This window comes from Thalassophryne amazonica, chromosome 18 (assembly GCF_902500255.1).
Source record: "Thalassophryne amazonica chromosome 18, fThaAma1.1, whole genome shotgun sequence".
NCBI lineage: Eukaryota > Metazoa > Chordata > Actinopteri > Batrachoidiformes > Batrachoididae > Thalassophryne > Thalassophryne amazonica.
The window spans coordinates 58,685,335-58,707,602 of record NC_047120.1 but is presented as its reverse complement, the minus strand read 5'-3'; the positions used below and the strand labels follow the sequence as shown (position 1 = coordinate 58,707,602).

Below are 22,268 nucleotides of genomic sequence, written 5' to 3'. Positions count from 1 at the left end.
GTACTGTCCCGACCTGAGTACAGGGGGGTCAAGGACTGAGTTTGAGGGTAAAAAAAGACTTGTTCTGAGTGGTGCACCTGCTCAGGAGGACTTTGACCATCAAAAACCAGGCCTAAAGTTGAATGCTGAGTTTCTTTTTTGAAATAGTGCAACACTCAGATGCTGCTTACATAAGCTGGTTCACAACACGTACGCCCTGCTTGCCTGCACGTCATCGCCAGTGACCTCCGAGTCTGTATTATGGTCACTGTATACATCTAATTTTCTTCCCCATGTGAAATGAGATCAACTGTGATATGAAATTGAAGCAAATGCTCATGGGAAAATGCAAATTTTCACCATAGTTCTTGGCCAGTAGCATTGGTGGTTTCAGTACTCTGACAGGTTGACACTTAACCTGTTAAGTTGCCAGAAATCCTTTGACTTGTTGGCTTTCTTGATATCACAGTCCAACCAAAAGGCGATGAGAATTGCTCGAGGTTACTAGATGCAAAGTAAACCTGTACTGTAGTGTTCAGAATAATAGTAGTGCTATGTGACTAAAAAGATTAATCCAGGTTTTGAGTATATTTCTTATTGTTACATGGGAAACAAGGTACCAGTAGATTCAGTATATTCTCACAAATCCAACAAGACCAACCATTCATGATATGAACACTGTTAAGGCTATGAAATTGGGCTATTAGCAAAAAAAAAAGTAGAAAAAGGGGTGTTCACAGTAATAGTAGCATCTGCTGTTGATGCTACAAACTCAAAACTATTATGTTCAAACTGCTTTTTTAGCAATCCTGTGAATCACTAAACTAGTATTTAGTTGTATAACCACAGTTTTTCATGATTTCTTCACATCTGAGGCATTAATTTTGTTGGTTTGGAATCAAGATTTTGCTGGTTTACTAGTGTGCTTGGGGTCATTGTGTTGTTGAAACACCCATTTCAAGGGCATGTCCTCTTCAGCATAAGGCAACATGACCTCTTCAAGTATTTTGACATATCCAAAATGATCCATGATACCTGGTATGCGATATATAGGCCCAACACCATAGTAGGAGAAACATGCCCATATCATGATGCTTGCACCACCATGCTTCACTGTCTTCACTGTGAGCTGTGGTTTGAATTCAGAGTTTGGGGGTCATCTCACAAACTGTCTGCGGCCCTTGGACCCCAAAAGAACAATTTTACTCTCATCAGTCCACAAAATATTCCTCCATTTCTCTTTAGGCCAGTTGATATGTTCTTTGGCAAATTGTAACCTCTTCTGCACATCTTTTATTTAACAGAGGGACTTTGCGGGGGATTCTTGCAAATAAATTAGCTTCACACAGGCGTCTTCTAACTGTCACAGCACTTACAGGTAACTCCAGACTGTCTTTGATCATCCTGGAGTTGATCAATGGGTGAGCCTTTGCCATTCTGATTATTCTTCTATCCATTTTGATGGTTTTCCATTTTCTTCCATGCGTCTCTGGTTTTTCGTCCATTTTAAAGCGCTGGAGATCATTGTAGATGAACAGCCTATAATTTTTTGCACCTGCGTATAAGTTTTCCCCTCTCCAATCAATTTTTTAATCAAACTACGCTGTTCCTCTGAACAATGTCTTGAACGTCCCATTTTCCTCAGGCTTTCAAATCGAAAAGCATGTTCAACAGGTGCTGGTGTACTATTGATAAAAAGAAACATTCCTAGGGTACGGGTCAAATTAGTATTTTTGCTGGGTTATTTTTTTTGGGGGGAGGGGGTTGAATTAACTAACAAAAAATAAATCTAAAACTGGAATGGAAAAAAGTTGACTTTTTTAAATTTAATTTGTTTCATTTAAAATTTTGAAAAATACAGGAATATTGACATTAAAATGAAAAAGATTTTTTATAATGATTTTGATGGATAACGAGTGTTTTTAATTAAAAAAACACTATTGTTATATTTTAATTTAGAATTATGTATGAGTAATATGTTTTTAATTAAAACGCTGTAGTTATAATTTATAATTATGTATGAGTTGTATATTAAGTAGGAATTCAGTTTTCTAAATCATAACTGGGGCAAGCTTAAAAAAAAAACTTCTTAAAATCACATCAGAAAATATAGACTTTTCTCATAATTACGACTTTCTGTGACATTAATATTACATCTATTTAAAAAAAAAATGTTGAAGGTTGTTTTTTTTTTTTTTTTGCACCCAGTTGCCAAATCAATCCAAATCACAGCGGGACCCCCCTCTGCGTGATTGTGACAAAGACGGCAAAATTATCGCGAGATTTGTCCATTGAAGACATGGAGACGCGAGTTGATCGTCTTTTTAGTTTCCTTTGCTGGAGAAAGGACAGCATCGCTCAGCAGAAAAGACAGCTGTCTCCACAAACCTTTTAAAGAAGCAACGTGAAGGAGTTTCGAACATTTTCAGCTCCCGAGAAAGACTTTTTGTTCCGGGTATGTTAAGCTGTTTAACCAGAAAGAGAGAATCTTTGTTCGGGGGGTGAGCGTGGGGGCTTCACGGACGTTCAGGAAACAACTGCGTGAATCACTTTCCCCTGTCGGCCAATTTATTCGGCGATTAATTCGATTTGTGTGACTTTTTTTAAAATAAGTATCACCCGTGATGACCTCGGAAGGAGGTGATTCATGAAGCCGGACAGCGAGTCTGTCCTCCGGAGCTGGATCAGGTCCCGCGGGTCGGTCCGGGGTCGCCTCCTGCAAACGGGGACGTGTTGAAGGATCCCGCCGTTTAAAAACAACATCAAGAAACATGTCCGGACAAATCGTGGGCCAGCTCGACACCGTCATCACAACGCTGTTTGCGATGACGAGGCGGGAGAAATGAAGCCAGGACAAGCAGCCTGACGTGAGTCCACAGTCATGGATAAACTGACCGTCATATCAGGATGTCTCTTCCTGGCTGCAGACATCTTCGCCATCGCCAGTATCACCAATCCGGACTGGATCAGCACCGGAGAATCAGCCGGTACGTTACCGGTAGCTCTTTTTTTTTTTTTTTTTTCCTTAAGTGACAAGACACTGTCTTTAATTACTTTAGGTTAGGATTAGTTTTTGAAGCATCAGGTTGTGGTATCGCGATAATCGTGAGAAAATACCGCGATATCGATGTGTGTGTGTGTGTGTGTGTGTGTGTAATATATACAACCCCTGGCAAAAATGGAATCACCAGCCTCGGAGGATGTTCATTCAGTTGTTTAATTTTGTAGAAAAAAAGCAGATCACAGACATGACACAAAACTAAAGTCATTTCAAATGGCAACTTTCTGGTTTTAACACTATAAGAAATCAGGAAAAAAAATTGTGGCAGTCAGTAACGGTTACTTTTTTAGACCAAGCAGAGGAAAAAAATATGGAATCACTCAATTCTGAGGAAAAAATTATGGAATCATGAAAAACAAAAGAACGCTCCAACACATCACTAGTATTTTGTTGCACCACCTCTGGCTTTTATAACAGCTTGCAGTCTCTGAGGCATGGACTTAATGAGTGACAAACAGTACTCTTCATCAATCTGGCTCCAACTTTCTCTGATTGCTGTTGCCAGATCAGCTTTGCAGGTTGGAGCCTTGTCAAGGACCATTTTCTTCAACTTCCACCAAAGATTTTCAATTGGATTAAGATCCGGACTATTTGCAGGCCATGACATTGACCCTATGTGTCTTTTTGCAAGGAATGTTTTCAGTTTTTGCTCTATGGCAAGATGCATTATCATCTTGAAAAATGATTTCATCATCCCCAAACATTCTTTCAATTGATGGGATAAGAAAAGTGTCCAAAATATCAACGTAAACTTGTGCATTTATTGATGATGTAATGACAGCCATCTCCCCAGTGCCTTTACCTGACATGCAGCCCCATATCATCAATGTTCTCTTCAGGCAGTCATCTTTATAAATCTCATTGGAACGGCACCAAACAAAAGTTCCAGCATCATCACCTTGCCCAATGCAGATTCGAGATTCATCACTGAATATGACTTTCATCCAGTCATCCACAGTCCACGATTGCTTTTCCTTAGCCCATTGTAACCTTGTTTTTTTCTGTTTAGGTGTTAATAATGGTTTCATTTAGCTTTTCTGTATGTAAATCCAATTTCCTTTAGGCGGTTTCTTACAGTTCGGTCACAGACGTTGACTCCAGTTTCCTCCCATTTGTTCCTCATTTGTTTTGTTGTGCATTTTCGATTTTTCAGACATATTGCTTTAAGTTTTCTGTCTCAACGCTTTGATGTCTTCCTTGGTCTACCAGTATGTTTGCCTTTAACAACCTTCCCATGTTGTTTGTATTTGGTCCAGAGTTTAGACACAACTGACTGTGAACAACCAACATCTTTTGCAACATTGCGTGATGATTTACCCTCTTTTAAGAGTTTGATAATCCTCTCCTTTGTTTCAATTGACATCTCTCATGTTGGAGCCATGATTCATGTCAGTCCACTTGGTGCAACAGCTCTCCAAGGTGTGATCACTCCTTTTTAGATGCAGACTAATGAGCAGATCTGATTTGATGCAGGTGTTAGTTTTGGGGATGAAAATTTACAGGGTGATTCCATCATTTTTTCCTCAAAATTGAGTGAGTCCATATTTTTTTCCCTCTGCTTGGTCTAAAAAAGTAACCGTTACTGACTGCCACAATTTTTTTTTTCCTGATTTCTTATAATGTTTCTTAAAGCCAGAAAGTTGCCATTTGAAATGACTTTAGTTTTGTGTCATGTCTGTGATCTGCTTTTTCTCTACAAAATTAAACAACTGAATGAACATCCTCCGAGGCCGGTGATTCCATAATTTTTGCCAGGGGTTGTATGTATGTATGTATATGTGTGTGTATGTATATATATATATATATATATATATATATATATATATATATATATATATATATATATATAAAATCTTAAGGTAGCATTGCGCGCTACTATTAGTATTAGTAAATGAGTTGTTCAAAAAAGAAACTAGAGCACCGCACTCGTAGAGCGCAAACCACTAGTTTCCAATTTCACAAATTTTTACCTTGGGAAAAAATTTCAAAGTCCTGTTAGACGTGGCTTATTGTAAGTTAAAATATAATACAAAATACAGTTCAAAAGGGTTTTTCAATGTTAAAATAAAATATCGGCTAAAACTGCAATATGAATCAGATACGGATCAACCTTAGTCTATTCATTCAGCATCAGAGAATCAACCGGTACGTTACCAGGAGCTCTTTTTTTCCCTTCAGTGACAAGACACTGTGTTTAATGACTTTTGGTTAGGATTAGTTTTTGTGGTATCAGGTTGTGGTATCGCGATAATCGTGAGAAAATACCGCGATATCAGTGTGTGTGTGTTTATATCTATATCTTCAGGTAGCATTGCGCGCTACTATTAGTAGTTCTGATAACTTAGGATGTAAATTAAATTTCAGAAATTCTGTCGTTTTAAATAAGTTTTTCAAAAAAGAAACTAGAGCACTGCGCTCATAGAGCGCAAACCACAAGTTTCCAATTTAACAAATTTTTACCTTGGAAAAAAAATTTCAAAGTCCTGTTAGACGTGGCTTATTGTAAGTTAAAATATAATACAAATACAGTTCAAAAGGGCTTTTTAGTGTTAAAATCAAATATTGGCTAAAACTGCAATATGAATCAGATATGGATCAACCTTACTCTATTCATTCAGAGTGCCAGTTTGCAACTCATTGTCAAAAATGAGTGATTGAGGCGCTTTTGATTGTGATATAATGCAAAATCTACACCAAATGGGCTTTTCAATATTAAATTCAAATGTCCACAAAATCCACAGTCTTGATCAGATCTGGATCAACCTTTGTCAGGTGATAGTGCCGGTCTGCACCTCACTTTCAAATATAAGAGTGATTGGAGCATGTATGATAAAATGTAAAATATACATTAAAAGGGGTTTTTATGAAGTTTGTAATCTGGATCAAATCCAGATCAAACTTTGTCAGTCGATAAAGGATATGAGCTTACATAACTTTCAATTATGAAAGAAACTGGATTTTTTTTTTTTTTTTTTACAGTTATTAATTTTTGAAAACTCATTCAGTGTTAATGGATAGGGATATTTCCAATTTTCCAAGATTTTTCCTCACTTTAAGTTGACCTATGACCATGAAAATGGAATCTTTTCTTGCCTATCAGGATATGAGTTTTCAGTAAAAATATATATGAAAAATTGTGGGTTTCAGGTTGTTCACAAATGAACAGTTGCTGTAGTTACCATATGTAAACTGCAAATTGCTGCTTAAACTGTTCAGTGTCACGGGGTATGCACAAGTCTAACCGTAACCTTTACCCTAACGCTAAAATTCTGAGCTTGAAACTGGTGGATTGCCTCCTGTACAGCTTGAGGGGTGGTGATGCGCTTGGTTTCAGTGTGGAAGGTTCCCAGTTCAAACCCCACCCCTAGCATTTCTCCATGCAATGTGGAGTTGCACCAGGAAGGGCATCTGGCTTAAAACTTATGCCAAATCAACATGCGGATCCACCTTGGGTCTGCTGTGGTGATCCCGAGTGAAAACAAGGGAACTGAAGGGGCTTGCCTCCTGTAAAGCTTGAATGACAGGATGTCCCTCTTTATGATCAAGGCAGTTAGTTTTTGAATTCTGTATAAAGTGGCGGAATATGGTCCTTATCAATTGCCACTTCAAAGAAAATAGTATTCCAGAATTCATGCAAATTTTCAGGTTATAAAAAAGTTACAGGACCCGAAGCCTGTCGGGCCAGTGCTTATCTCCCGTTTCCATGGCATGAAGTGGACGAAGGTCCATGAGTCCCCCCTGGATGGGACGCCAGTCCATCGCAGGGTACTTCCCGATCCAAGACCGGGACCCATTTTCCAGCTGGGTGGACTGAGACTGATTGTGTTGTCCAACCACACAAACAGGCGGGATTCAAACTCAGGTCCACATGTTGGTGGGCCAGCTCCTTCTCCACTCTACCTGCTCTTCAGATATCCAGTTTGCAATGATTTAAAACCAAGGAACAAATTGCACCACTCAAGATGTCAAAATTAGTAAATAATTTGATTAAATTAGGACTACTCATTAAATCTGCTGATTATTTGTTCATCTTGTAACATCTTTTTGATGAAAAAGCCATGAATAATGCTGGAGTGCCAAGTAATTTGTGTCTCATTTCATCTGAATGATGACTCAGATCATACAACCCCTGGCAGTAATTATGGAATCACCGGCCTCGGAGGATGTTCATTCAGTTGTTTAATTTTGTAGAAAAAAAGCAGATCACAGACATGACACAAAACTAAAGTCACTTCAAATGGCAACTTCCTGGCTTTAAGAAATCAGGAAAAATAATTGTGGCAGTCAGTAACGGTTACTTTTTTAGACCAAGCAGAGGGAAAAAAATATGGAATCACTCAATTCTGAGGAATAAATTATGGAATCACCCTGTAAATTTTCATCCCCAAAACTAACACCTGCATCAAATCAGATCTGCTTGTTAGTCTGCATTTAAAAAGGAGTGATCACACCTTGGAGAGCTGTTGCACCAAGTGGACTGACATGAATCATGGCTCCAACACGAGAGATGTCAATTGAAACAAAGGAGAGGGTTATCAAACTCTTAAAAGCGGGTAAATCATCACGCAGTGTTGCAAAAGATGTTGGTTGTTCACAGTCAGCTGTGTCTAAACTCTGGACCAAATACAAACAACATGGGAAGGTTGTTAAAGGCAAACATACTGGTAGACCAAGGAAGACATCAAAGCGTCAAGACAGAAAACTTAAAGCAATATGTCTCAAAAATCGAAAATGCACAACAAAACAAATGAGGAACGAATGGGAGGAAACTGGAGTCAACGTCTGTGACCGAACTGTAAGAAACCGCCTAAAGGAAATGGGATTTACATACAGAAAAGTTAAACGAAAGCCATCATTAACACCTAAACAGAAAAAAACAAGGTTACATTGGGCTAAGGAAAAGCAATCGTGGACTGTGGATGACTGGATGAAAGTCATATTCAGTGATGAATCTCGAATCTGCATTGGGCAAGGTGATGATGCTGGAACTTTTGTTTGGTGCCGTTCCAATGAGATTTATAAAGATGACTGCCTGAAGAGAACATGTAAATTTCCACAGTCATTGATGATATGGGGCTGCATGTCAGGTAAAGGCACTGAGGAGATGGCTGTCATTACATCATCAATAAATGCACAAGTTTGCATTGATATTTTGGACACTTTTCTTATCCCATCAATTGAAAGGATGTTTGGGGATGATGAAATCATTTTTCAAGATGATAATGCATCTTGCCATAGAGCAAAAACTGTGAAAACATTCCTTGCAAAAAGACACAGAGTCAATGTCATGGCCTGCAAATAGTCCGGATCTTAATCCAATTGAAAATCTTTGGTGGAAGTTGAAGAAAATGGTCCATGACAAGGCTCCAACCTGCAAAGCTGATCTGGCAACAGCAATCAGAGAAAGTTGGAGCCAGATTGATGAAGAGTACTGTTTGTCACTCATTGAGTCCATGCCTCAGAGACTGCAAGCTGTTATAAAAGCCAGAGGTGGTGCAACAAAATACTAGTGATGTGTTGGAGCGTTCTATTGTTTTTCATGATTCCATAATTTTTTCCTCAGAATTGAGTGATTCCATATTTTTTTCCTCTGCTTGGTCTAAAAAAGTAACCGTTACTGACTGCCACAATTTTTTTTCTTGATTTCTTATAGTGTTTCTTAAAGCCAGAAAGTTGCCATTTGAAATGACTTTAGTTTTGTGTCATGTCTGTGATCTGCTTTTTTTCTACAAAATTAAACAACTGAATGAACATCCTCCGAGGCCGGTGATTCCATAATTTTTGCCAGGGGTTGTAGATATATTTAATTTACTATCATATCTTGCCGTAAGTAATTACGTGGTGCTAGCGCATGTACAGATTTTGCGCTGACTTTAGACATTCATTCCCTTGTGTTATTATGTTTCAACACCAAAGGGCACCAATCATGCTGAATGTTTTGAAACGTGTTTCAAAGAATTTAGTGGGGGACATGAGACTCCATTTAGCGAAAAGGTTTTGAACTAACCATCACAATCTGTATCACTGATGAGATTGTGTATAATCCCCAACAACATGTTCTATCCATTCTTTAATTCTGATTTTAATGTCCTGTTGTATATTTCATCTCCTATTTGCCAACATACACGGCATCTTGTTTACTTGCAGTTGCCGACGTTAGCTGACAAATAGGTTGGTGCCAGTGGGTGGAGGGCACGGACATGCACACAATCAGTGAGCGAGCGTACAGCAGGTGGAAAAGATGTAAATTCAGCAGCTGCCCGTAATTTTCTATAATTTATTCAGCGGGTGGCAGACATGTCTATGGGATGTTACATAATTGCTATTTTGGTTGATCCGGTGCATCAAGCTTTACCCACAGTGTAACCGCTTCATCCTCCTATTTGTTCTTTTAATTTACTGAGTTATAAGATGACCGTGTTTATTCTTTGTGAGTTATTGCTTGCACAAGCTTTTGATGGACTCACCCACTCACTCACATGACCAAACCCTATGTATCATTCAGTCAGTCAATCGATGGTGGCCATGAAACATGAAAATGGATCTTTGTACTTTTGGATAAAATTAACTGCCCCCAAAACTAATGTGATTATTTTTTAACAGAATTAAATGCAAACAAACAAACAAAAAACACAGGATGCTAAAAACGAGGTTTTGTCACATAATTAAATGACACTTCTGCACTGAAATTTCTTAGCGAGTCCACGTGCCAACAGCCCAAACGCCAAAGTTAAGAACAACTTTGGTGATGCTTTGTTTTATATTTTGTTTCATGTAAAAAATAAATAAATAAGTAAATAAAATCTACTGGAAGCCTTTTGTTCCAGTGAGACAGGAAGTGTTTGTAAATGAAGGCGTGTGTAGCAACTTTTAATTTGGCCTGCTGGGAGATGAGCGCTGTCCACCGGGAGAGTTCACGCTCGCAATGATGTACTTTTGTTTGGCCACGAGTGCTGCTTTTCAGCCTCAAGGCATTGTTTATTGTTTTTGTTTGTGTGTGTCCGGGGTGGGGGGTCCATAACCCTTTCCCAGACAGTTGGCCATATTTATTTTGCCTTGAGCTCTTCATTCCGGTCTCACCTCTGACTCAGGCGTCACCTCACTGTTAATGTGCCGCTTCTCTCCGCACGGTGCCGTGGCTGCTCACGCCAGAGCTGCAGGTTCATTAGAGGTCACACGCCTGACTGACGCTCATGTCATTAGCACACCGAAGGCATCAGCAGAGATCAGAGGTCCTCTGTCACCTGGGAGGTCATATGTTCTCACACACCAGCATGTGGCCAAATGATGTCATCCAGTGCTGGTGGTTAATGTGTGTTTATCACAGTTTATCATATCTGAACAGACTAAAACGATATGTGACCTTCAGCTGTAATTTGAGTCTAGTTACTCCCAGGCAGAAGGAATGGTGTAGAATTATATATAAAAAAACAAACAAAACTGAGGCTCAAATCCAGATACATCACATAAACATTGGGTTTCAGTCCTGGTGAAGCTCAGCTTGCAAGGTCAGTTCTATACACTCTATATTCCAGAGTATTAGTCACATCTGTCCAAAAATACTCCATGAAGAGGAAAAACACAAGGTGCATTTATTTTTTTAAGTAAAACAAATAATAGACACATTATTTATTTATAACACGAACAACGCATTAGCTAGCAGATGCTAACATGCAAATTAACGTTATCGGATAAGGCACAAAGAACTCAAAGTAAGCTAATTCTTGTCGCCACTGAATAAAAACATTAAAGCAGAGCACATTTGCCTCACTAAATGTAAATAATCTTTTAAAAAATGACTATGTCTTTTGAACATTATTAGTTCCCTTACCTTAGCTGAACCATCCTCCTTGTGGTTCTGGCTGTCCCACAAAGTGCAAACAAGTGGACTGCTGAGTAGTGTAATGGTTATTTCCTCTTTTTATTAATGTCTATGAAGGCTATTTTCTCTTCAGTTGAGAGTTTGGTCCTTCAGTTTGAGATCATGGCTTATTTTCACTTGTTTTCGAAGTTCCAGCATGTCCTCCTCATTCAGATCACCTTCTTGTTTTATAACGGTTGGTAATTTAGATCAGTATGCAGGAGCACTTTGTCAAACAAGTAGCCATCTTGTGGCTGTAGATGACTATGCAGTATTTATCTATATTATAACAGCCAAGTGGCCTCTGTGTGTATGCGTATGGCTGCGATCGCGCAAAAACTGGCGGGGAGCTGACATTTGCCGTTTGGTATGCTTATGCAGTTTGGGTCAAGGATGAACACTGCAAAAACGGAACATTGATAGGACTAATATTTTTGGAGAAATTAGCTATTTTAGCTCACCAGTATGGACATTGTGCTGCAACACACCGTGGGAGTTTGGGGTTTGGAGGTTTTAAATATTATTGTGGCTCATGTTACTTTAAAAGTGTTGTTAAAGTTATTAATTAATTGTGTTTTGTAGTTCAGTTGGTTTAGTCAGTTTAGTTAGTTGTCATGTTGTAGTTACCATGAGTGAAAAGACTAATTACTTTTGCTGTCTTCCCCCCACTGTCTCTGTTTGTGCGTGTGTAAAAATTTAAAAGCACCTGCTTGCAGTAGAATGCAGAAAAAACAAAAAGCTCTGCATGCGAGTGACTGGGGACAGCTGACATTTGCTGTTTGATATGCTTACGTATTTTGGGTTCGAAGATGAATGGTGCCAAATTGGAATGTTGATAGGACTAATATTTTTGGAGAAACTATGGATATTAGCTAACAACACTGAACAATGGACATTGGTAATTACATTCTGTTCAATGCAAGTACATAATATAATTGTAAATATGTTAAAAATACATGGATGACACAAGAAAGTGAAAACACTTCTTTCCATTGTGGTCCATTTAAAAATCTAAATGACATAATAGAAGTAATAATAAAATATAATAATAATACTGATGATAATAATAGTGTGTATATGATAACAAGAACCTAAACAATTTCTAAATACATTAAGACAGTAAATTAGCATAAATTACATAATTAAAGGGTTGAGTTCCTTATCTAAAAACTGTTGAGGTCTAAGGTTATAAAAACATTCTGGACTCACACGTCTTTCCAACTCATTATTCAAGCTTTGCTTAATTTATTACCACCCTTGAAAAAAGTCACCTACCTATTTTATAAACACTACCCAATGTAGAGCCTGTGGATCCCCACGGGCAACACACTAGTTTATATTATATTTCTAAAATGTGTCGACATATTAGCCACAGAACCAGCCAAAACCAGAAAATACCGTAGGCCCGTGGTACAGAAAAAAAAAATCCCTGGAACAAAACTTGTATCATGCAGAGTTTCTGATTAAAACTGATTTTAATCTCCCATGAAGAGTTGTGAGAGGTGGGATTGCCTGATGCTTTAGGTGCAAAAACAACAAAAAGGAGGTGTTCTACATGCAACAATGCTTGAAACAGCACCCACATTTGTATTTGGCAGATATGTGTGAAACTTGAAAGAGAGGTGGGATTGCTTGATGCTTTAAGCCCCTTTCACACTGGGCCTGCTTTGAATTGCGTCGTGCGGCATCATGACGACACCACGTGGAAGCAACCTAGTGCCGAGATGATGCAGCCCAACGCCACAACAGTGCGAGGGAGGCAAAGGATGAAGCAAATCGGATGCCAAAAATTAAACGTTTTTTTTTTGCGTCCTGTGCTCAATGCAGATATTAAGTGGGTTCAGCGCAAGTCGGGGCAAAGCGACGGCACTCAACGTGACTGGAAGCCACACCCTCACAATACAATGTTAGCCAATGCCAATTTATGAATCCTGCTGTGTTCCATTGTTCCCGAAGTATAAATCACTCAGGATTGTTTTTTTTATACTGTACAGTAAAACTACATGCTCAAAGAGCACAGAAAAAAAAAATGCTGATTGCAGCCAACTATGTTTAAATAAAGTCCATAAAAGTCCTGCTCACAGACTGATTGCCAGAGACAGGACATGTCCACATCCAATAAAAAGTCCAGTCCACTCACAGACAATTCGTTCGCGTGCGGACGGGTGAACAATTAGAAGAAAAAACTGTCTGGCTGCTGCAGTTCCTCACTCTCCCCTCAAACTCTCTCATCATTGTGTTAAATAAAGGACAAAAAAGGACATAAGTCCTGCTCACAGACTGATTGCCAGAGACAGGACATGTCCACATCAAGTATAAGTCCAGACAGCTCTACATTTACACACGGTTCATTTGCACATGCGCGCATGCAGCTCGCGGTCAAAGGAAGAAAGATAAACTGTAACAGAAATCAGAGCGCCGACCTGCAGCTCAGCACAAGAACAAATATAAACTAGAAGAGAAATCAGAGTGCACAGTCTGGCTGCAGTCAGATTGTCTGCAGCTTCTCCTCTGCGTCCTCACCTCCTCTCTGCTTCCCTGCTGCGTGCACCTGACGCAGACATTCCTGTGTCGTCATGACACCGCACGAATCAACTCGAAGCAGGCCTGGTGTGAAAGGGGCTTTAGGTGCTCTGAGGAACAGGTTGGGCATTCACATGATCCCCCCCCCATCTGGAAAGCAATCGAGAGCTTGTGGATGGACCAGGCCCCCTGTCCAGCCTGACCTTGTGCAGGATGCTTGAGGAGAGCCACCCATGAAGCGAGTGAAGGTGGTCACCAAAAGGCAACAGCAGAGATTGTGCAACTTGTGTGTGGATGACAGTGAGGGTTGCACAGTGTGGCAGAATGATTGATAAGGGCTGGGCACCGCATTAGGGGGATGTAAATGTTACAGTTACATTTATGACAATCAATTGTGATGAATGATACAAGTTTTTTTTCCATGGGTTTTTTTTTCCTGCATAGGCTCTGAGGCCCATTGGTGCCAGTGCTTATCCCCAAATTGTTTTATAAATGTTCATATTTTAGGAGTCTGTATTTTCAGTTTCGTAAAGGTAGCCAGTTTGACAATCAATTCTGAGTGAGACAGCTGCAGTTGGGTTGTTTGGACTTTTTATGTTGTAACTGCGAGTGTAAAATACAGCCCTGGGTGACACCCTGCTGAATATTTAATCCCGTCTGAAAGCGACCTCGTGTGTGACAAATGGTGGTTGTCCTGTTGTAAAAAGCCTCTTAAAAAGCTTTCTCACCAGTGTGCCACTTTGTCAGAACTTTTAAGATGTTTTTCTGGAATGTTAATTATGCGTGCAAGAGTGTGTCGGTGCACCAAAACCGCAGCAGAAACCAGGTTTTTAACCAACTCTGATGGGATTCTAACTATCACAGCAATTTTTTAGTTAAATTTTCAGTGAAATTTGAAAAAGAATTGCTCCTGAACCCTGACGCTTTGGGACATGTCGTTGTGTTGACTCAAGTTTTCTTAATGGCAAAAATCAGAAGATTGCGACTTTGCGATTTTGGTGTTCTCGTTTGTGGTTTTCTGGTTTTCATTCTTTTTAACTTATTATGAATGTGACTTTTTATGCTGCATATTGTTTTGTGGTCGTAACCTTTTCTTGGTTATGATTTGGACACTTTACAAATCAAGTTATTATTATGTCCACCAAGGATGTAATAAAATCATCCGCGTTTATTTATTTATTTGGCTGTCTGTTAGCAGGATTACGTCAAAACTAGTGTGCAGATTTTGATGAAATTTTTACCACAGATAGATATTAGGCCATGGCAGACTCCATTAAATTTTGGAGGTGATCTGGATCTGGATTCTGGAGGAAGATTTCACTTTACATGGGCTTTGATGGATTGCGTAAAAAAAAAAAAAAAAATCACCAAATTTGCACCACAGATAGATATTGTGGCATGGAAGACTACACTGATTTTTGGAGGTGATCTGGTGTCGCCGACCGAATCGGCCCTCCCTGCTTTCACTGCGCCATGTGTCATTTCGGAGCATCAGCAACTATTCACCGATTTATCACCTCATTTCTGCTCCAAACTGCACTCCAGTCATCATCTGTCTCAGCGACAGATATCTGAAGCTTTTGTACAACAATCATTTCCACATTAATTCAGCATGATTCCATCATAAAAGACAGGGGACCGATCACAGCGCCACAGCAGCACATCTGAGTCTGACATGCTGCTACGCCTACGTCATTTCGTCAGTAGTGACTCACCGATTATCACCTTGTTTCTGCTTAAAACGGCCTCGTTTGTGCTTGAAACTGACTTTAGAATGATTTAAGAGGTTTTAATTTGTCATCTGATGGTTAATAATCACATTAATCCATTTGATTGCTTTCGGTGTAGAGAGTCAATCTCAGATGTGCTGTTGTGGTCCAAAATGATGCATGTGCAGTGAAGGCAGGGCGGACCAATTTTTAGGGGGGACCGTTCGGTCTACAACACGATCTGGATTGGCAGACATCAGAAATCGCTGATTGCTCTTGTTATGACTGCAGTGTTTTAACAGATATGACTGATGGGTATAATAATTAGGTTGCTGGTTTTCAAACGCTACATTTGTCAAAAATTGTAGTGTACCTAAAACGAGGTGGAAAATTAGACAACTAATTTTTTATTTTATTTCTCTGCGTCCAGGTTCTCTGACAGTGGGTCTAATCCAGCAGTGCCAAACCATCCACGGCAGAGACCGGCTCTGCATCCCCCCGCAGCTTCCCCCGGAGTGGATAACCACGCTGTTCTTCATCATCCTGGGCATCATCTCCCTCACGGTTACGTGCGCTCTGCTGGTGCTGTCACACTGGAACCGCGAGGCCACTCGATATGCCAGATGGGTCGCCTTCACAGGAAGTATGCGCTCACTGTTCCGTGTCCGCCTCAGTTCATGGAGGTGTATTACGCTTTTATACACCTGCAGATGATCCTTGTTGGGATTAATTAAGAGTGAAGATTATTAAGGAAAAATTTCCACTAAATGGTGCTATAAGAGTCACCTTTAAATGTTCTGCTGTTTTTATGTCGAGGTCCAAAAAGCCAAACATAAACAAGTCTTTGAGTCAGGTTTGTAAGTGTTTGTACAGTAACAAAATTCAAATGTAATTAATTTGTATAGCGCCAACTCACGACATAGTCACCTCAAGGTGCTTCACACAACACAAATAAAACAGAGCAACATGAAACAAACTATAAACTATATAATCAACTATAAAATAGGGTAAAAAAAAAAAGTCTTCAATCTGGACTTAAAAATCTCCACAGAGTTTGACTGCCGTATCCGTGCAGGGAGATCATTCCACAGAGCTGGGCCGTGATGGGAACAGGCTCTGTGACCTGTAGACTTTTTATTCACCCTAGGAACATATAGCAGTCCTGCACCCTGCGAACGCAAGGCCCGAGCCAGTACGTAGGGCTTAACCATATCAGCCAGGTAGGGAGGTGCCAGTCCATGAACAATTTTAGTAACAGCACCTTAAATTCCGATCTCAAAAAGACAAGAAGCCAATGAAGGGATGTCAAAATGGGTGTAATATGGTCAAACCTTCTGCTTCATGTTAGAAGTCTGGCAGCAGCATTTTGAACTAATTGAAGACTCCTAATGCTGGACTGCGGTAAACCAGAAAATAGAACATTGCAATAGTCCAATCTGGAAGAGATAAATGTATGTATCAGAGTCTCAGCATCATAGACATGGTGGGATGAATCTTCGCTATATTTCGCAGATGGAAGAAAGCAGTCCTCATAATATCTCTAATGTGGAGGTCAAAGGACAACGTAGGATCAAAAATTACCCCAGGGTTCCTCAATGTGTCCATATGATGTATAACACAGGAACCTAAGCTAAATGCCAGTGGTCAAATTGATGCAGATGTCTCGCTGGACCAAGAACCATCATTTCAGTGTTATCAGAGTTTAAAAGTAGGAAGTTACTAGACATCCAGCTTGTCACTGCTGCAAGGCAATCTTCTAAAGATTTTATGTGAATAAGATCACCAGCAGTTATCGGCATGTACAATTGAGTACCATCAGCATAACAATGAAAGGCAATCCCAAAACGCCGCAATATATGCCCAAGGAGTACATGCTTCATGTACATGCTTTTATATCTTTGCGATTGGATTATTGTAACAGCCTGTTCACGTGTCTTAATAAGAAAGAACTGGCTCATTTGCAGGTTGTGCAAAACTCCGCTGCACGGCTTCTGACCCGTACCCACAGGAGAGCCCATATTAGCCCAATACTCAAGTCCCTGCATTGGCTCCCTGTCTCGTTTAGGATAAATTATAAAATCCTGGTGCTTACATTTAGAGCTCTGCACGGGCAGGCTCTGGAATACATCAAGGACCTGATCCAACCGTATATGTGCACCCGGGGCCTGAGGTCCTCCAACCTGAACCTGCTGATGGTTCCCTGTACCTGTTTTAAAACTCGAGGGGACAGATCTTTTAAAGCAGTGGCGCCGCGCCTTTGGAATGAGCTTCCCTGCTCCCTTCTCTTGATAGACTCTGTCGATGCTTTTAAAAAGCAACTTAAGACTCACCTTTTTAAAATTGCATTTTAGCTTGATCTCCTTTTAAATGTTTGTATGTGTTATTTTGTATTTATTGATTTTTATCATGTGAAGCACTTTGTGACCCTGGTCTGTGAAAAGTGCTTTATAAATAAGGTTTACTTTACTTACAAGGGGTGCTACGTAAAGGGAGAAAAGCAGGGGCCCTAAAATGCATCCCTGTGGAACCCTAAATTTCATGTCACTAAGGTTAGAGGTAGTGTCATTATACAAAACACAGTGAGAACAACTGGACAGGTATGACGTCAACCATGCAAGGGCACTTCCAGTAATCCCAAAATGATTCTCCAACCAATCAAGTGAAATCGGATGATCCACGGTCTCAAATGCAGCACTGAGATCTAACAGCACCAATACCATGGTGGTGTCCGAGTCTAGTGAGTCTAGTTTAGTGAGCGCTGTCTCTGTAATGGTACTTTGAATTTGAAATGTAACAATCAAGATGTGCATGTTATGTTGATTTTCAGCTTTAATTCAAAGGGTTTAACAAAAATATTATGGAAACAAGTGGTGCTGTAGCCAAGCGGTTAGTGTAGTTGCTTTCAAAATGGAAGGTTCACAGTATGAGACCACCCGTGCCCGTTCTTCATGTTATGCAGCATTGTGACTGAAGGGGAATCCAGGGTAAAACTTCAATGTGCAGATCTGCTGTGTTGACCTCGAGCAAAAATGGAGCAGACATTTGTGTATGTGGTCCCTCCATTTTCAAAGCCGTAATTAAACAAGTGACATATAAGGATTATTGTTGCTAAAAATGATCAGAAAAGGACTTTCATACAAGAACGTAGGTCAGATCTAGGCTCAAGTCTGCCAGGTTCCTTCTGGAAAACGTTAGCTGAAATGGTCTTTCATAAAATTATTGTTTTTGATTACTGTCACAGGCTACATGTGACAGTAATCAAAGAGTCATAGCTTCCTGTTTTTATTATAGTTTTGTGCAAAATGCTAAAACTCTGTTGTCGATGTTGTTATAAAAAAAATTTAATAAATTACCGCGTCTCACATCATCTACAGTCTGTCACTAGAGACGACTAATTCTGCGGTAACAGCCGGTATGATGGTTTTTCTGCAGTCATGTGAATGCAGCTTTATGATGTCATAGTTGCCTGCCTGAAACTGCTTGTGCTCGCAGCTGCTGTATGATCTACAAACCCAGCCTCTAAAATGTACTTTTGGACATATAGTTAGGTGTCCAGGATTCCTGAAGACGTGATGATTTTGGCATCTATAGAGAATGTTAATTCTCGTGTCTCTCCTGGCAGTGGTGCTATTCTGTATGGCTGCTCTGGTGTTTCCCATCGGCTTCTACATCAAAGAGGTTGGAGGACAGCCATATAAACTCCCCAACAACACAGTGGTGGGCTCCTCCTACGTCCTCTTCGTTCTGTCCATATTCTTCACCATAGTGGGGCTACTCTTTGCCGGGAAGGTGTGTTTGCCCGGCTGACGTGGAGAAACATTTAACAGTCGGTGTTACGGCAGCACGGTGGCAAGTGTGACATTAAGTCTAAACTGAAGCTTGCAGGTTTGCCTTTTGTCTGAAAGACCTGAAGTGCAGTATCTGTCCATCTTCTCACATCCTTTGGAGACTGATGAGGGAAGTCAGAACTCATCGACTGGAGCTATGAGGATATACTTTAAGGAGTCATGGAATTCTTTAATACTTCAACGGACTGTTAATTAAAACAAAATATTGCGGACCTACACTCTTCTCATATTAGTCACCAAAATGCTCTTAATGGGGTCTGACTCACCTGTCGGATCTCATGAAACAAGCATTAGACCGTCACCTCAGATAACAACAGTGATGAAAGATTTTTAGACTTTTCCGGTTTCACAGGTTTGGGGCAAACTGAGATTTATTCCAGGTGCTAGTTGAGGAATACGGTAGCATAGCAGCTATCAATCTCCTGTCCTGGGTTCTGTCCCACATTTTTCTTGCACATCTGTAGCAGCATCAGGAATGGTAGCTTGTACCACATCACCGTTCAGATCCATGTCGGATCCACTGTGGCAACTCCAAGCAAATGGGAGAAGTCAAAATAATTTGTTTTATTGCCAATGGTGTGGTTATACTTTATATGTGAACCACAGTGCTACAGTTCATTTTTAAGGGTGTGCATTTCTCCCTTATGAAATGTGCATCTAGATACGCAAGTTCCAATATGTTTCAAGGATGATACTTTTCAGTTTTGTGTGATACGGTGCAATTTCTTTTTTAAATGTAGAGATTCTTTTTCCATGATCAGTTAGAATATCGGAAGTGCCATTGCTTAACTTGAAATGTACTAAAAGGACCTTTTTCAGGTTTTTACTACTGTGCTGTAGCACGTTGGTACTGCCTCTGCACCACATACAATAGCAGAAAGCCTAACGTAGAAGAAGAAGACAGCTGTTTCTAGCCCATTAGCATAGTATAAATAGCGCAAGACTGGTGTTTTCAAAGTAAAATTCAAATAGGTATGTTATCGTTACACCACCTACCACTATCAGACATGTTAATTTTGTTTTTACCTCACAAAGTTAGAAAAGTTTCTCCAAAGCATTGCACTGACCTTTCAAGATGTGGATGTAACAGCTTACAGTGCATCTGGAAACTATTCACAGCTCTTCACTTTTTCCACATTTAGTTATGTTACAGTCTTATTCCAAAATCAATGAAGTTCACTTTTCCTCAAAATTCTACACACAATACACCATAATGACAATGTGAAAAATATAATGTAATAATGTCGGCCAAAACAGCAGTTTGTCCCAAATCTGTAAATCCGATAATATCCGTAAATCTTTGATCACTGTAAAAATGAGGTTCTTCAGACTGCAGCTACATTCTGTAAGATTTAACATCTTGTTTTCTTGTTACTTTTATTTATTCCTTCAATTGTTCAGTTGTATGTTAATGTATTTTTATTTAAGAGGACAAGATTACGAGTTGCTCGGTCATTTCAACTGTGGTGGATCACTTTGCCTTAAGGAGCCGTTAACCTTCAAACAACCACAAAGTCATATCGGGGACTCATTTAAAACGGTTCTGAGCACAAAAATGGTTAACAACTGGAATAACACTGATCCAGAAAGGTCAGATCCACTGTCCGTGTGAAGATGTAAAGGTGCACTGACACGTGCATGACTTTGATTCACGCACTTGCACGCACGTCGTCATGATGATCCCACCCACTGTGCTCCCAGCTGGATGCTGTTCTTTGTTCCACCACCTGCCACACGCTCTACGCTGGATGCTGTGTATAGAAAATAATTATTTCGTAGCGGATTAAACATTTTCTCTGCAAGTTGTCTGTTGAAAACGGCTCTAATTGCTTCCTAAATCACAGAGGACCGCTCCAGCAGCGCTGTTCGCACGCGCTGAATGAGCTGGAGAAAGCATTTGGAGCCGTCTAAAAAGGTAATTATTTGTCACGTTTACATTGTCATAGCTTGGTAAAACAGTTGCATGTTCTTTCCTTCTTGCCTGCAGCTGTTAAAGCATGTTTATGATAAATTTAACATCTTGTTATAATCTTTTAGACCAGCTGCGCTCTGATACGATCCACTGACGCAACCACTTGCTCTGTTCACGTCTTTACTCCACTTGACGAGCTGCACGTCCTGTTGGCGAGCAGATCGCTCCACATAGCATGACATTTATGCATGAAGGATTTTTTTGAACATTTCAAAATTCTTTGTGCAATTGCACACGCCGGCGCCCCTCTCACGTTTAGTCTACACCCATTAAAGATGAATGCGTGAATCAAAGTCATGCATGTGTCAGTGCACCTTCAGACTGTAGTTTTCCCCTTTTTTTTTTTCCTTGCAGGAAGAGGAGCTGGTCTCTGGGATGGTTCTGATTCAAACCTTTAACAGTCGCTTTGAACGTCAAGAAACACAGCGAGTGTCGGCCACAGTGTTGTTAATTTAGTGATGTGAATGTAAATCACTTTGAGCTTTCGTTAACTCTTGGACAAGGTTGTTTTGTACCATCGGGTTGCTGTTGGCTGCTGCAGATGCACACGGATGGCGTTTGTGTTTTTTGAGAAGCACTGTGGAGGATCATGTAATTAATAAAAGTGAGTCACTGTACCACCGTCTCCAGATAAATTACAAACTTAACAACAGATTTTGTTTGTTCCCTGGCATTCAGTTCCTTTAGTGCTGGCTTGATCAGTTATAGAAATTTTCTGAAGCACGATATTTGTCTTCCGTTTGGAAATAAAAACCAGTTGTATTGCCAATTTAACCGTGCTACCACCCTGGGATTGGATAAATAAAACAGAAGTGGTTATGCTTTTTAAATTTAAAGCAGGAATGTTTATAATTTATTAGAACCTTTGTTTTTTGGCATCCATCTCCAAGAGATGCAGATGTGCATCTTCAAATGAATGAGCTCAGACAGACAAACCCAGTCTTCTTGTTGGTTTATTCATCGTATTTTCCATTAAACAGAGTGTCTGTTAGTTATGTTTTTGTTTGAAAAATGTCAGCTACCCAATCTAGAGCCTGTGGATCCCCATAATGGTGTACTTGGGTGATCCCGGACACATTACTGATTTATGGGGACCGGGGGGGAATGTGTCATCTCCTGATGACTCTTGTTTTAGAAGTGGATTGTCATTGGACAGGTTTGGTTATGTTGTGTAGTAGAAAAGCAGCATTCTGTAACCACAAAGATTTTCTGTCGCCATCTTTCAGGTCATTAAAAGCTGCATTTTAACAGCTAAAATTATTCTGCTCAGGGTGCATGTGATTTTTTTTTTTTTTTTTGCTCCAGATCGATACTT

At 40.0% G+C, this 22,268-nt stretch overlaps 1 protein-coding gene across 1 annotated transcript; it reads left to right on the top strand.

Annotated features, from left to right (window-relative positions):
- The first annotated feature begins 2,191 nt into the window (after window positions 1-2,191).
- LOC117530757 (uncharacterized protein C16orf52 homolog A-like) lies at window positions 2,192-20,717 on the top strand. The gene is made up of 3 exons (XM_034193677.1): window positions 2,192-2,966; window positions 15,564-15,776; window positions 18,756-20,717. Exons 1-3 carry the CDS (start codon window positions 2,861-2,863, stop codon window positions 18,938-18,940), a joined length of 504 nt encoding a protein of 167 aa, XP_034049568.1. The 5' UTR covers window positions 2,192-2,860; the 3' UTR covers window positions 18,941-20,717.
- Window positions 20,718-22,268: the final 1,551 nt, after the last annotated feature.

Excerpts from the sequence above, each read along its gene's own strand:
- LOC117530757 (XM_034193677.1), top strand. The coding sequence starts at position 2,861 with ATGGATAAACTGACCGTCATATCAGGATGTCTCTTCCTGGCTGCAGAC. Across the intron at positions 2,967-15,563 it reads CAGCACCGGAGAATCAGCCG|GTTCTCTGACAGTGGGTCTA; the intron begins GTACGTTACCGG and ends CTCTGCGTCCAG. Across the intron at positions 15,777-18,755 it reads ATGGGTCGCCTTCACAGGAA|TGGTGCTATTCTGTATGGCT; the intron begins GTATGCGCTCAC and ends CTCTCCTGGCAG.